Here is a 15,883-nt window from a genome sequence, read left to right as displayed (position 1 = left end):
CGCAATGACAAGAGCCACAACCGGTCATAGGTCTAGGGGCAGCAAATCTTGGTGCCGATCAGATGTGTAAGGCTGGTGTCTGGTCTGCAACTTGGAGTGCTTTATGGTGGCAGACAGCGAAAGCCTACAGTAGTCTTACGTGTATGTATATGTACTGTGTGCGTTTCTCTATGTTACTGCAGGTATCACTTGAAAAATGGAAAATATGTAGTTGCAATTTGTGTACGGCAAGGTATGGCAGTAATAAAAGCTTACAATGCTATATTGTTCAAGGTAGTGGCATGATAATCAAAATTTACGTAAAACTTAAAAATTCTTATAGCCATAATTTTTTTCTTTGTTTGAGGATAGTGAAAATTAGGTGAGAAACTAAGGAGTCCAGCTTTGTAGTTTACCTGCAAATCCTTACAATTGCTTACATTTTAAGATCATTTGTCTTGACTTTTAATCTAGAATGTTGTAAACCTTGCTATGCCAGAAAATTATGGAAAAAAAAAACACTTTAGCTTTGACGCTCTTCTAATTTCATACTAAATATTGGGCTTCTCATATGTGTAATTTATACCATATTTCATCAAAACCGAAACTAATAAAACAAAAAATTTGTTTATTTGAACAGTCATGTATAGAATCTCTTATTTGTTGTATTTGCAATCTAAACAGCTCATTTCTGAGGTGTTTACAAGTTTACAACTCGCATATAAGCAACATACTGTCACCTATTTTGTCTTGGTTCTCACCATACAAAATGTGCTTTGATAGTTTGCTTTACTTTCACATTTTCATTAGCAGTGACAATTTGCATTTGCTTTTTATTTATCAATAAATAATGTAATCAGTCAGCACAAGCAGTTTTTATTCTAAACTCACACCACTGTACCCCTACTGAAGTACTCTTAATAATCAATAATCCTGAATTACTGCTACACACTTTGCACCTTCCTTACAACTTCTTCATTCGAAAGTTCTTTGCCAAGAAAATTTCCTAGGACACAATCATGGTGCCATTAGAGCAACTATGATTACAAAAGTTAATAAAACAGTCAAGAAAGTTAGCAGAGTATTTCGGCTAGATAAAGCAGATAAGCAGTTAGTTGTTAGCATCTCATTCAGACATCACTTAGTTCCAGTAAGACGGATGCAGAGGAATTATGGGCAAAGTTTAACCAGACTGTAAATCGTGATCTGAAGGAAGTAGATAAAGGATGGAAAAGATCCACCACAGCTTAACGATGAAATTCGGAAGTTGCTGAGGAAACAGAGGCTTTTGCATTCTCAGTTCAAAAGACAAGGTACGTATGACAAATGAAGGTTAGTAGAGATTCGTGCATCCATGAAAAGATCTATGCGTGAAGCATACAACAGCTACCACCATCACACCTTTGCAAAAGATCTGGCAGAGAACCTGAGAAAATTCTGTTCTTACATAAAATCGCTATGCTAGTCCAAGGGCTTCAGTCCCTTGTCGACCAGTCTGGTGTGGCAGTCGAAGACAGCAAAATGGAAGCTGAAGTTTTAAATTTCACATTCAGGAAATCGCAGGAGAATTGTACAAACATACTATCATTTGGCCATCGGACCAACTTCCGTATGGACAACATAGTAATACCCAGGCTTAGAGAAACAACTGAAAGATTTGAAAACAAGTAAGTCACCAGGTCCGTATGGAACCCCAGTTTGGTTTTACATAAGAGTGTTCTATGCCATTGGCCCCTTACCTAACCTGCATTTATCATGAGTGTCTTGCCCAGTACAAAGTCTCAAGTGACTGGAAAGAAGAGCAGTGACACCAGTAGAGGGTAAAAAACAGCCCCTCAAAAATAAAGACCAATATCCCTAACTCTGGTTGCTGCAGAATTCTTGAACATATTCTCAGTTTGAATACATTAAACTTTCTTGAGACTGAGAATCTTATGTCCACAAATCTGCATGGTTTTAGAAAGCATTGCTCATATGAAACACAGCTTGCCCTTTTCTCACAAGATATCCTGCGAACTATGGATGAAGGGAAACAGGCAGATTCCATATTTGTAGATTTCCAGATGACATGATGCCCCATTGGCATCACTGAAGGTACAAACATTTGGAATAAGTTTACAGTTAAGTGAGTGGCTGGAAGACTTCTTGAGTAATAGAACCCTGTATGTTGTCCTTGGTGGCAAGTGTTCATCAGAGACAAGGATATCGTCAGGAGTGCCCCAGGGAAGTGTGGTAGGACCACTGTTGTTCTATAAACACACAAATGATTTTGCAGACAGGATGAGTAGCAATCTGCAGTTGTTTGTTGATGATGCTATGGTGTATGGCAAGATGTCAAACATGAGTGACTGTAGGAAGATACAAGACGACTTAGACAAAATTCTAGTTGCTGTGTTGAATGGCAGCTAGCTACATAGAAAAATGCAAACTAATGCAGGTGAGTAGGAAGAACAAACTTGTAATGTTCAGATATAGCATTAGAAGTGCCCTGCTTGAAACAGTCAAGTCATTTAAATATCTAAATGTAACACTGCAAAATGATATGAAATGGAATGAGCAATTGAAAACTATGGTGGGGAAGGTGAATGGTCGACTTTGAAGTATTGGAAGAATTTTAGGAAAGGTGGTTCACCTGTAAAGGAGATCGCATATAAGACGCTGTTGTGACCTATTCTTGAGTACCACTCAAATGTTTGGGATCCACCAGGTCAGACTGAAGGAAGATATCGAAGTAATTTAGAGGCAGGCTGCTAGATTTGTTGCCAGTAGGTTTGAACAACATGTAAGTGTTACGGAGATGCTTTGGGAACTCAAATGGGAATCTCTTGATGGAAAGTGATGTTTTTATTGAGAAACACTGTTGAGAAAATTTAGAGAACTGGCATTTGAAGGTGACGCCAAATGATTCTACTGCTGCAAAGAAATATTGCGTGTATGGACCATGAAGATAAGAACTGAGAAGTTAGGGCTCATACGGAGGCATATAAACTCGTTTTCCCTCACTCTATTTGCAAATGGAACAGAAAAGGAAATGACTAGTTGTGGCAGAGGGTACCCTCCACCACACACCGTATGGTGGCTTGCAGAGTATCTACATAGATGTAGAGATTATGCACTGTAAAATAGCTCACCAAATTTTTAAAATATGGTATTTCATACACTAACAAAAAGTACATTAACACTGCAATTGTTTGGATATAGTTCTAATAATAGACTCATTGGTCTAACAAACTTATGTCACGAAGTCTGTTGGCTCTTTCCGATTGTCTACTCTAGTGCAATCCATTAATAAATACTTCTGCACTTCCAGAATTGTGGACTATATTTACATCTCTCTGGCACATTCAATCCGCTGAAAGGAACAATATATAAAAATACAAAGCTACTCAGAAACACCGAGCGAGGTGGCACAGTGGTTAGCACACTGGACTTGCATTCGGGAGGACGACGGTTCAATCTCACGTCCGGCCATCCTGATTTAGGTTTTCCACGATTTCCCTAAATCCCTTATGGTAAATGCCAGGACGGTTCCTTTGAAAGGTCACGGCCGACTTCCTTCCCTAATCCGATGAGACCGATGACCTCGCAGTTTGGTCTTCTTCCCAAAATCAACCCAACCCTACTCAGAAACTGCTGTAGTTGGATTCGATCCTTTGCACTCATTAAAGATCAAATTTGACTTCAGTTTAATCAAGGGAACCAATGGCCATGACATTTGTGCAGCCACTGGCAATAAACAAGGCATTCAGGCCAACTTATCTGTGCAGGCCTGTGCAGTCAGAAACATGTGGTATTAGTCACTTAAGATAATAAGTACTGGAATACTTTCCTCATGAAAAAATTGCCCATAGTTTGGGGAGAAGTTACCAACGTTTTTACCTGTGGGATATATTTTCGAGGAATGTTTTGTTAATTCCTTCATTACTGTAAAACGTAGGTCCTAAAAACCGCATAAGTAGCCTGAGCACTTGGACATATTGTGATGTGAAGACTGTGACAATGTACCTGAGATTAAAAACTTCAGTAATTAACATAAAGTTTTGAATTTTACATGTAACGAATCAAATGGCTCCTTGACCTAAGGGCAAATGTAAGGTTTCACTATCTGCCACCAGGAAACGCAGTGAGCTGCAGACCCGAGGCTAGCCGAGCGCAAGCGACCACCTCACCTGATCTGCACAAAGATTTTTTATCCCTTGACACAACACACAAAAAGCGCCACCCCTACAAAGCAACATCCACCAATAGCAGTAAAATATCTGGTGGTGCAAACAAAATTTTATGCTACAAAGTGAAGTATTGTGATTTTATAATCATGGGCCTACAGACATTCATGCATGAGATTGAAATTTATTACGATGAAGTCATTCACAGTGGTTTAACATCAACACATACAGTAATTGACAGATAGGTATAAGATATATAGCCTGTACGTAGAATGACATACACTGATGGAAAAAAATTGCAACACAAAGATGGAGCTGTGTGACCAACGAGTTAAAATTTCATAGAGTGGCTGAGATACTAGTTACAGCGCTCCTAGCGGCAACCAACGCTAACTCGGCCGCCATATTCTCCATAGTCAAAACATTAGGGAAGCGTTACTGTTGTTTGTGTTGGAAGTGTGTCAGCTGTTGTGGTATTACTGCAATATTTAACTTTTCTAGTTGACTTTTTTGTTACAAAATATAAAGGCAACATGCCTGCAGTGTGTTCAGCGTTCAACTGCACAAATCGCAGCGATAAAACAACAAATATTTCATATTATAAGTAAGTATATTAGTATCGAAATACGACACACGTTTTTTAATGTTTATTAAAGAGTCATTTGCATTGGAACTGTAATTATGCTTAAGACAAATGCAGGATAGTAATTTATTTATCGTTGATTACAGATTTCCTTTAAAAGATAAGGAAATTACAAAAAGATGGGTTATAAATATGAAGCGAGAAAACTGGTTTCCTACTACAGCCAGTTGCCTCTGTTCAGCTCATTTTGAAGAGAAATATATGTACCACACAAATATCCAGAGGCGCCTTTTGTCAAAAGCAGGACATACTATCTTTAACTTTCCACCACATTTACAAAAGCAAGATAAAGTATTACGACCACAACCCAGAGAGCGATCTTTCGACAATTTGCAAGATGTTACAGTGACAGCGTTAGCACAAAGTAAGCCAATAATTTAATTTTACTCCGTGTTATTATTACTTTGAATTACATACTTTCTATTATAATCTTATGGTGTAACTCCGTTATAAACGTATGATGAAACTGCATTCTTTCAGTGCCTGTCGGACCCACATCTGTTTCTGCTGACCACAATTACTGTCTACCAAGCCCTAAGAAGTTGAAAACACAATATAACAGAGTACAAGCAGAAAATGTGCGACTAAAGAAGCGGATAAAGCAAATGAAGCAACTTAGTGTACGACACAAAAGAAGAATAGTGCAGTTACAGACTTTAGTTGCTGGTTTGAGAAGAAGCCTATGTAGTTCAGTTTCTGATATGTTAAACAGTGAACGTGTAGTTGGTTTGTTGAAGGAGCTATTGGAACTTCAGTGCAGTGCTAAAGTATGCCATTATTCTCAGCAAATAAGGAAATTTGCCCTGACCCTACACTTTTATTCTGCCAAGGCATAGCGACAAAAATATCGCATTTCTGCGCCCGTTACTGTTTCTAATAGTTAACCACAGCATGTTTAGAAGTTTCACTGTAATATTCTGGTGGTACCTGCTCTAATTGCATTAATTTATGGGCAACAAATAACGTTATAGTGGATGGACGGACTTATTTGAGTTGTCTTGTAGTGTTATCTACATTGAAAAGTTTAGCCATATTTCGACAAAAACATCCCTTTTTGCTGTCAGTGTACACTGAAATCACTGCTGTCTATTGCTTGTTTTAGAAAAATAAAGCTAGTATGGGCTATTTCAAGTAAGTCAAACGCAGTTACAAGGGGGCGGGACACAGCAGACGATTGCCTTGACTAAAGAAAACATGGCGGCCAGAACTTCAATTTGCTTCAAACATGGCGGACCTATAGCCACTCTATGAAATTTTAGCTCGTTGCGTGTGACATAAAACATGGCGGACCTATAGCCACTCTATGAAATTTTAACTCGTTGTGTGTGACATAAACTAAAGGCGTGTTTCTACATCTGAGAGTACCATAAGGGTGGCGCTAGTAGCGCCACTATGAGGGTGCAAATCAGGTTTGCTTTAAACACACGCTATAACGATCGTGAGCGTTAGTTACCTTGGTGGTTGGGTATGGTTAGATGATGTTAGGCAAGAAAGCCTGTAAATCAACAAAGACGCCATTGTCAACTCCTCACTGTGTTTGAAGACGCCATTAGCAACATCTCACTGTGTTTGAACAAGGTCATGCAATATGGCTACCAGAAGCTGGATGTTCCTACTGCAGTACTGCAGTAGGACGTGACAGGAATGTAATCACTGTAGGCAGGAATGTAGTCACTGTACATGACTGCTGGCAACAGCAGTCATGGAAATGTACGGTCGTAAGAAGACCTTGCTCCAGACAGCCATTTGACACTACCAAGAGGGAAGACCATGGTGTTCCGTGCATGGCTGTGATCCATCATACTGCATCTGCAGCAGAAATTTGAGCAGCAGTTGGCACCACAGTGACACAATTAACTGTTACAATTCAGTCACTTCAGGGACAGATCTGAGCCAGATGCTCTGTAGTGTGCGTTCCCCTGACCCAAACCACCACTATTCGTGACTTCAGTGGTGCCAAGAGACATTTCATTGGTCTGTTGTGTTTTCTGATTAAATCTGGTTCTGCCTCAGTGCCAGTGATGGCCATGTGTTGGTTAGAAGGTGGCTATTCGAGGGCCTGCAACCAATCTTTCTGTGAGCTAGCTGCACTGGACCTACACCCTGGAGCTAAGCTAAGGTTGGGGGTATGATTTAGTGTGACAGCAGGAGCATCTCATGGTTATCCCATGCACCCTGACTAAAAATTTGTACTTCAGTCTGTGATTCGACCTGTTGTGTTGCCATTCATGATCGGCATTCCAGGGGGTGTCTTGCAACAGGATAACACTCATCCTCATACTGCTGTTGTAACCCAACATGCTCTACAGATTGTCGACATGTTGCCTTGCCCTGCTGACACCATGTACCTGTGCAACACAGTGCAAACTCATCAGCATGCTTGTATTCAACATTCTGATGCTTACACCAGTTATTTACATACCAGCATTTCACATTTGCAATGGCTTAACTTGGACTTACATTAACCGACGATCTTGCTATGTTACTCACTTAACACTAGAACCTTGGCTGGGTCACTTGTGACCCACTTGATAATTCTTTTGTTTGTCATTCTTTTGTATTATTGCCTAGAGTGTTACATTTCTGTGACTTTTTATGAAATAAGGTAATTAGTGATTATACTTCATTTCACATTTTATGCCGAAAACATAAAAGAGAAATATGAAGATTCACCTAGAACTGCAGAAGGGTCAGTTCTTACCCGCCCGGCACAGTCGCGATAAAAATCGCATTGTTTATGTAGCTTCATGCCTATTGTTAGTGTGTGTTTGGTTAACAATCGCAAAACTCGTTTTTACTTCACTTCCGGCTGACGTCCCAGTTTTCAACAGGGGACGAGAGGGACAGAGGTTCAAACAAGTCTGACCTTGTATGCAGATATTGTGCACCCAGAGTTTTGTACCACGAAACCGGGTTTAGTAGCGCATTCTGTCTGTGTAGATAGTACTTGTAACTTACGAATATATTATGACCAAATTTCTACGCACAGAAGAGGACATTATAAATGGGCTAAATGAGATTTTAGATAATGAATCTGAGGGTGAACCACTGGAGTCTTTATCTGAGGAAGAATTTCCGTCACCAATAGTTCCAGATTCTTCATCAGAAGACGATGTTATTCCTGCGAAGGTTCTACTGAATGCTGATGAGAAAGGTATGCTTGTTTATGTGTTTGTTTTATAATAATTTTTGTTTATGTATATGTTGCGTAGACCCTAATTTCAATTGCAACACTTATGTTTATACTTTCTTTCGTGTTGAATTTTTACACGTTATATATTACATTCATGAAGGTGTTTTTTGTTCTAATATTACACAATATATTTAATATTAAATCGCGTTCTAATATGTATAACTACTATTACAGGAACAGCTGCCACAAAGACTAATTCAAGTGGAGGAAGTGGACCTCCTGAAGGTCGACGTGGACAACAAAATGCCCAGGGTTCTGGACTACTTCAGTTTCCTTCAGGAAGCGATATTGTAGCACCCGATGGAACAACCTGGAACGTTGGAGTAATAGGTGACTGTTCAGCTGGAAGATATGGACAGCAGAATGTTTTCAAAGATAGGACAGGACCATCTCTGCATGCAAAACGAAACGTGAATGAGACCTGTTACAGCACATGGCATCTAATGATAATGGACAAAATTTTGAAACATATTGTAAAATGTGCAGAAACTGAAGCACGTCGTGTCCTGAGTTCAGATGAGTGGAGTATAAAAATTGAAGAACTGGAAGCTTTTATAGCTATATTGTACGTCCGTGATGTTATTGGAGCTCAGTCGTCAGTGAAGTGGGGAAATAATTTTGTGAAATCAACAATGGCTCATGACAGATTCAGAGAGATACTGTGTTATCTCAGATTTGACATTAGATCCACAAGATCAGAACGACTAAGAGAAGACAAGTTTGCTTTGGTATCAGAAATCTGGAATGAGTTTATTGCGAATGCACAATCTAGTAGCTACATACCAGGTCCATATATAACAATCGATGAACAGCTTTTTCCTTCAAAGTGCCATTGCAGATTCACGCAGTTTATGGCCTCAAAACCAGACAAATACGGGCAAAAGTATTCGATGGCGGTAGATAAAGACTCAAAAAATATATTGTGAATGCTATCCCTTATCTAGGAAAGGATGACACTAGGCGGAGTGATGAGCGTCTTGATGACTTTGTTGTAAAAAAAATTGATGCAACCTTACCTCAACAAATGAATAAATGTCACATGTGACAATTTTTTCACCTCCTTAGCGCTCTCTGAGACACTGAAAGCTAATTCTACGAGTCTTTTGGGCACAATAAATCGATCTCGCAGGGAAATACCAGTCTGTATCAAGAAGGCAAGAGAACAGTTATACAGCACAGTATTGTTGAAAAAAGATGATACCACACTGACTGTTTATCAGGGTAAGAGCAACAAGAATGGCCTGATTCTGAGCACTATGCATCCTTATGTGACGATTGAGGATGGTATAAAAAAGAAGCCAGATACAGACAGTTACGTTTTGTAACTGCTCTAAATATGGAGTGGACGTGGTCGACCAAATGGCTCGCAAATACTCTGTCAAAGCACCATAGAGACAGTGGCCTGTTCACACATTTTACAACTTGCTGGATTTGGCTGGGATAAATACGTGGGTATTGTTCAATTCTCTAAATGATAAAAAATTGAAACGCAGGGATTTCATCCTGCAGCTAGAGGAGGAGCTTGCTGAGAAGTACGCAGTGACCAGAAAGACTAGCGTCCCTGTCAGACCTGAAGATATTCCTGACAGACAAAAAAAGCGAACACGTTCCCTTGTAAAGCCTAACTGTGAAGGAAACAAATCGTTTGTAAGGTGTCACATCTGCAAGAAAACTGTGAGCAACAAATGTACATCAAAAGACTATTATTTCTGTTCATTATGTAATGGTAGCCAGTAAAAACACTCAGCAAATACATGTAAGTTTTAAAATATAAAATTATAATTTGTATAAACCTTGTTTATTTTTGTTAATTTCATTCTAAATTTCCTGGTGCTTCTAACAATAGATTCATTGGCAGTAACAATAACCCATTGACATAGGGGAAATAAAGGAAAAGATCGCGGGTCATTAGTGACCCAGCCGCAGTTCTAGGTGTGTCCAAATATCAGCAGTTCTAGTGTTAAGGGGAGTACGTATGGCGCAATTGGTCAAAAAGTGACATTTCCGTATTATTATCTCTTCTTAATATTTGATCTCTCCTGAATAATGTGATGCATTATTTGTCGAAAAATTCCAGTTGGAAGTGTAGTTTTTACCATTTCAATGTTAATAGTGCGTGTGTAAAATTATCCGGTTGTTCTGCACTGACTTGCCTAAGTATCTCTATCTCTTGAACTAATCAGTCTAGAAGGCTGTGGTTTTCAGCTCTTTATTCCTTGAAATCATGTTAATGTTCGTGTTAAGAGGTTGGATGCACTGTGTAAACAGAAATGGCGGTATAGCGCATGCATTTTGTTTATTTACTTTGTGGTTGTCGTGTTTCATAAGTTTTGAACTGGAAATATAGTGGTTTGGTGTGTTATTATACGCTCTTATACCTCTTTTCAACATGACGAAAAGAAAGGGTGTTTTAAGAAGCGACGTTTCCATGGAAATCAGCATATCACAAAATCTGAATCCAGTGTTGATCCTGAAATAGATTTTTCACAGACCCGTGATAAGGACACGCCTACTAGTGCTTCTAAGAGGTAACTTGGAGACCATGAGGATTTATTTATTGGCAAAGATCAAAATAGTTTAGATTATGTTCGTTTGGATTTGGGTGTGTTAGGACAAGTTTTACAAGATGCTGTGTCATGTAAGGTTTGTGGTGGGCCAATTAGCATCTTCGAGGACTCATCTGCAAGGACTGGACTGGCTAACAAACTTGATATTCAGGCTTTCGTCATCATTTTAGATTTCTGAAAAGTGCAAGAATGACTTGTTTGAGAGCAATGTTAGATTCCTGTATGGAATGAGGTGCATTAGGAAGGGATTGACTGCAGCTGAAGTATTATGTGCAATACTGAACTTGCCAAACCCACCAACCAGATCAAGTAAGTACACAGAAGTAATTGGCGAATGTGTCAAATCTGTTGCTGTTGCTTCTATGAAAGCTGCTGCTAAAGAAGCAGTAGAATTAAATAACACAACAGACTTATCTGTGGAAGTTGATGGCACATGCCAGAAGAGAGATCACATATAAAAAAATGCAGTTGCAACTGTCACTAGTGTTGACACAGGTAAAGTTTTAGACATTGAAGTGCTAACTAAATACTGTCATCAGTGTAAATCAGTCGATGAAACAAGTGAAAGCCATAAAACAAATTGTGCTAAGAATTATGAGGAAACTAGTAGGGGTATGGAGGCTACTGCAGTTGTTTCTATGTTCAGACGTTCACAACTGGAGAGAGGTGTGTGTTACACTGAGTACTTGGGGGATGGTGATTCAAAAACTTACAAATCAGTAGTGGAAAGCCAACCTAATGCTAATAAGCAGATTGTTAAGATTGAATGTGTGGGCCACGTTCAAAAACGGATGGGAACACGTCTCCAAAAATTGAAGCAGACAAAAGGAAAAGAGAGGTTATCAGATGGAAAGACTCTAAATGGTAAAGGAAGACTTACAGACAAAAACATTGATGAACTCCAGCATTATTATGGGATGGCAATAAGAAACAATACACATGACTTACAAGGGATGAAACGAGCAGTGTGGGCTACATTCTTCCACAAATCTTCAACTGATGATACACCTATACATGGTCTTTGTCCATCTGGTGCTGATTCATGGTGCAATTACCGCAAAGCTCAGGCAGCGGGTAGTGAGGAACAATTTAGGCACAAAAATAGCATACCATCTGCAGGGACAGAAGCTATTAAACGAAAATATAGAGAATTAGCTCATCCTGAGCTTCTTTCCAAATGTCTCCATGGTCGAACACAAAACCTAAATGAGTCTTTCAATACTGTAATTTGGACCCGCATACCAAAAAATGTCTTTGTAAGAAGGAAAACTCTATGCTTGGGTGTTTTTGATGCTGTGATAACGTTTAATGATGGTATAAAGGGAAGAATTGGGGTACTAGAGGAGCTTGGTATCACTCCAGGTGCCAACACACCGCAAGCCTTTCAGCGAATGGATCGACTTAGGATCATGAAAGCCCAGCGTGCAGCAGAGGAAATGACTAAACAAACAAGAGGCAGGAAAAGAAGGAAGCTTCTAGGTTTGCAGGATAGTCAAGAACAGGATCCAGATAATGCTGATTATGGGTCTGGCTGTTTCTAGAAGCTGGCATGCCTCCATGTGTAAGTTAATATCAAATAAAATGTTTGAACTTGATTTGCCAGAACTGACGTTTTAAAAATTATTTGACCCATTATCTCAGGAACTATTACAGATACGTATCTCTAATTTTACACTATGTTACTACTTAGTATACTGCAGCTAGTGAAGCTCCCAAAATATCTCTACCTCTAACGGTTTTTTACTTACGGAAGAAAAAGTGGACTTGTAAAAGAAAATATTGAACATCTGAAAAAAATCATAACTAACTAATTATTTCTCTGTACATTTTGAATCTGGTTCAGTAATCAGAAAAGAAGTGATACATCCCAAAAATTTCAGATCTCTATCTGTCACAGGATCTGAGCTAATGGGTAATCGATATTTCAAATTTAACACTGTGAGTATAGGACGTACGTACTCCCCTTGAATATGTTACCTAGACAAATATATTCACGAAATTTAACTGCTCTACATATTAAGATTTAAACAGGTACATGAATCATTGAAACTTTAACAAAGATACACCAGATATAAATGTTGGAAATTTAAACTGTATTAGTTCTGTGAAAGGTACTCTAGTGAGTAGAGATCAGTTATTAAAAACAGAATTAATAAAAAGAGAAAGAATGTCAGAACAAGCTACGATTAAGGATGTAGAATGAAATGAAACCACAACTGGAGAAAGCAGAAACTATTGTTGAACCCTCTTTCAGTGGTGGAACTAATTGTAATAAATATTTGTTACATAATATGTTAATATCTTTATTATTATTTCAAATTTCCTGCCATTTGTAAGTACTGATATGTTAGTAATGTTTACTACTACTATTCAGGTGTATATATTTTATGTAAGGTAGTACCAGAAGCTGTTTGGATTCTGTGACTGTGAACCAAGCTGATCACAGTGTAGAGGGCGCAGAGGAATGACATGCATTCTTGTAGCGATCAAATGCTGGTCTAAGCTATTAACATTATATTCAATGAAGAAAGCTACCACCTGTTTGGAAGAAGATAATAGAAAAAGGAGATGGGAAATACAGACACCCGTGCAATTCAATGTAGGAGACCTAGTGTTGCTAAGAAGATAACGAAATTCACACAATCACATCTGAAGCCAAACACTCGAAGCAAAACAACATGGATTGTGGCACAAAAAGCGCAGATGCATTTAAATCATCGAATAAAAACCACAGCAAAAAATCTTGCAGCAACTCAGATTTGATTGTGCCTGTTTTGAAATGGAATGAAACAAACAATGTATCAAATGCAATAAATAAAGAACAAGATGGAACACAATGTCAAGAAATACTAAGAGAAAAAACAACTCACATAAGAATCTACGCTGATGGGTTTGGAAGAGAGATGGCTACAAAAATGAAGATCCTGACAACTCAAAAACTAAAAAAAAACTAAAATTGAAGGCATAGTGAAACCTGGAGCAAGATTCAACCCAATCCTCATCAACACTGAAGATTGCAGTAATTTGTAAAGGTGTGACTTGGCAGTTCTTAGAGGTGGTTCCAATGATATATACCTAATGAAACAGCTGCAACAACAACAGCTCTGAAGTTAACAAATACAAATGTTATTTAAAATACCTCATCGTTACGATTTAATTGAAACATCATGTCTAAACAGAGAAATAACCAAAGCTAACAAGTATTTTGAAAGAATTTGGAAACAGTTTAAAAATGTAATGCTTTTAGATATTAAGGAATGTATCAGTTGTAACCATGAACCTGCTGACAATTGTAACTGATTGAGAACTGGTCACACAAGACATGGTCAAGGCCGAAATGGAATAGGAAAGACACTACTGGCCCAAAAAATACTTAGTATGGTAGATAACAAATTATCCTGTATCAGCAATTTGGATATATTTCTCAAAACTCAGAACCAGTTCAGGGAACATATAAGGTTGACCAAGCCTGAAATGTGTAAGCATTGCTCAAAACCTGGAGGGGACACTAAGGTGAGCTGCACCAAATCTAGGTGGTTTGACTTTACTGTATCAGAATGTACAAGGATTGGGCAACAAAAGGTGTGAGCTGGGAGTAATTTGAAACTGTAATCTTAAGGATGTTTCTGTCCTGTGTGGCAATGACAGCTGACTTCGGGACACTCAAATTTGTGCAGCAAATATATGTGGAGGTGTATACATCTAAGTCAGAAGTAATGTCAAATCTAAAGAGGTAAAACTTAGAAAGGCGAATTGTGCAGAAAAAGATTTTGAATGTTGTATTTGTGAACTTACAGACTGTCAAACTATCATTGCTTGCATCTATAGGTCCCCATCAGGTGACTTTACCCAATTCTTATATTATATAGATGATCTTTTAAATGTATTGAGTGACAGATCAAAATGCACAATAGTTCTTGGTGGCTTTAACATCAATTTAAACAAAAGTAATAAGAGCAAGGTCCAATTATTAAATTTGTTTAACTCATACAACATGCAACCTACTGTACAGGAAATTACCAGATGTGGGGATGGGTCTGAAACAACACTTGATCAGATATTTACCAACAAAGCTGTGAGTACAGTATTGAAGTAACAGATACAGACTTTTCTGACCATATGGCATTAAAAATGATGATAAGAAATGAGAACAATAAGAAACACACAATCGCTGAAAAATATGTACAAAGAAGACTTATTAATGTAAACAAATCAGGTTTTTTAATGGTATGCTAAAAAGGGTGCAGTGGAGCATAGAACAAACTGATGATGTGGACAAAAAGTATGACAATTTTCTTAGTTACTATAAACATTGCTATGATGTAGTGTTCTCATTAAAAAGAATTAAAGTCAGTGGGAAGACAAATACATGGGTACTGCAAGGGATTAAAAAATCAGCAATCACCCTTAGAAACCTAAACAAACATGCTAAAATAAGTACAACTATAAAACCATACTATAGGTAGTATGGAAGGGTCTATAGGAAAGTTGTACAGGCAATAAAAAGGCTAAGCAATGATTCATACATTAACAACAATGGAAGCAATAAATCAAATTCGATTTGGCAGGTTATAAAAATAGCATAGGAAAATGTAAAACCAAGACCCGTAATTTCAAAATTAAAAGTGAGGGTAAAAAGCTAGAAGATGCTCAACAGGTAGCCAATATATTCAGTGAACATAGCACCTAACCTAATTAAAAGTCTGTGCAATTCAAACGCCGGCAGTGGTGGGCGAGCAGTCCGGAACCGCGCGACTGCTACGGTCGCAGGTTCGAATCCTGCATCGGGCATGGATGTGTGTGATGTCCTTAGGTTAGTTAGGTTTAAGTAGTTCTAAGTGCTAGGGACTGATGACCACAGATGTTAAGTCCCATAGTGCTCAGAGCCATTTGAATCTTTTTTTTTGCAATTCTAACAACAAAAACATAAAAGTATAAATATGTGAAAAGACAATGTTTCTGTACTCAGTAACAGAACATGAAGTTAGAAATGGTATTAATAAACTAAAAAATAACATGTCTTGTAGTATTGACAGAATTCCAGACATGGTAATCAAACATAGTTCTACCAGTATAGATACTCACCTAAGCAACATTATTAATACTTCTTTCAGGACAGGGGTGTTCCCATAAAAACTATAACACAAAAAGGATAGTACCACTGACATAAATAATTTTAGGCAAGTGTCATTACTGTCAGGTTTCTCTGAAGTAATTGAAAGAGTAATGTATGAAAGGATAGCTGACTTCACAAATAAAAATAAAATACTGACCAATGCTCAAAATGGGTTTAGAAAGAACAGATCCACAGAAACGGCAGTCTCCCAATTCATGA

The 15,883-nt window shown here is 38.2% G+C and overlaps 2 protein-coding genes across 2 annotated transcripts; both read left to right on the top strand.

Annotated features, from left to right (window-relative positions):
• Positions 1–4,678: 4,678 nt before the first annotated feature.
• On the top strand, positions 4,679–5,975 carry LOC124616362 (THAP domain-containing protein 1-like). The gene is made up of 4 exons (XM_047144671.1): positions 4,679–4,749; positions 4,875–5,152; positions 5,269–5,555; positions 5,853–5,975. The coding sequence occupies exons 1-4, from the start codon at positions 4,679–4,681 to the stop codon at positions 5,973–5,975; spliced, it is 759 nt and encodes a 252-aa protein (XP_047000627.1).
• Positions 5,976–7,755: 1,780 nt separating this feature from the next.
• On the top strand, positions 7,756–9,613 carry LOC124616360. Its single transcript, XM_047144670.1, has 2 exons — positions 7,756–7,942; positions 8,156–9,613. The coding sequence occupies exons 1-2, from the start codon at positions 7,756–7,758 to the stop codon at positions 8,905–8,907; spliced, it is 939 nt and encodes a 312-aa protein (XP_047000626.1). The 3' UTR covers positions 8,908–9,613.
• The last annotated feature ends 6,270 nt before the right edge of the window (positions 9,614–15,883 follow it).

This window comes from Schistocerca americana, chromosome 5 (assembly GCF_021461395.2).
Source record: "Schistocerca americana isolate TAMUIC-IGC-003095 chromosome 5, iqSchAmer2.1, whole genome shotgun sequence".
Lineage (NCBI taxonomy): Eukaryota > Metazoa > Arthropoda > Insecta > Orthoptera > Acrididae > Schistocerca > Schistocerca americana.
The sequence above is the reverse complement of the archived record's forward strand: the minus strand, read 5'-3'. Positions and strand labels throughout refer to the sequence as shown.

Bases quoted from the DNA above. Each gene is read 5' to 3' on its own strand.
- LOC124616362 (XM_047144671.1), top strand. From the start codon at position 4,679: ATGCCTGCAGTGTGTTCAGCGTTCAACTGCACAAATCGCAGCGATAAA. The intron at 5,153-5,268 runs GTAAGCCAATAA...GCATTCTTTCAG, and splicing joins AGTGACAGCGTTAGCACAAA to TGCCTGTCGGACCCACATCT. The intron at 5,556-5,852 runs GTATGCCATTAT...TTTTGCTGTCAG, and splicing joins AACTTCAGTGCAGTGCTAAA to TGTACACTGAAATCACTGCT.
- LOC124616360 (XM_047144670.1), top strand. From the start codon at position 7,756: ATGACCAAATTTCTACGCACAGAAGAGGACATTATAAATGGGCTAAAT. The intron at 7,943-8,155 runs GTATGCTTGTTT...CTACTATTACAG, and splicing joins ACTGAATGCTGATGAGAAAG to GAACAGCTGCCACAAAGACT.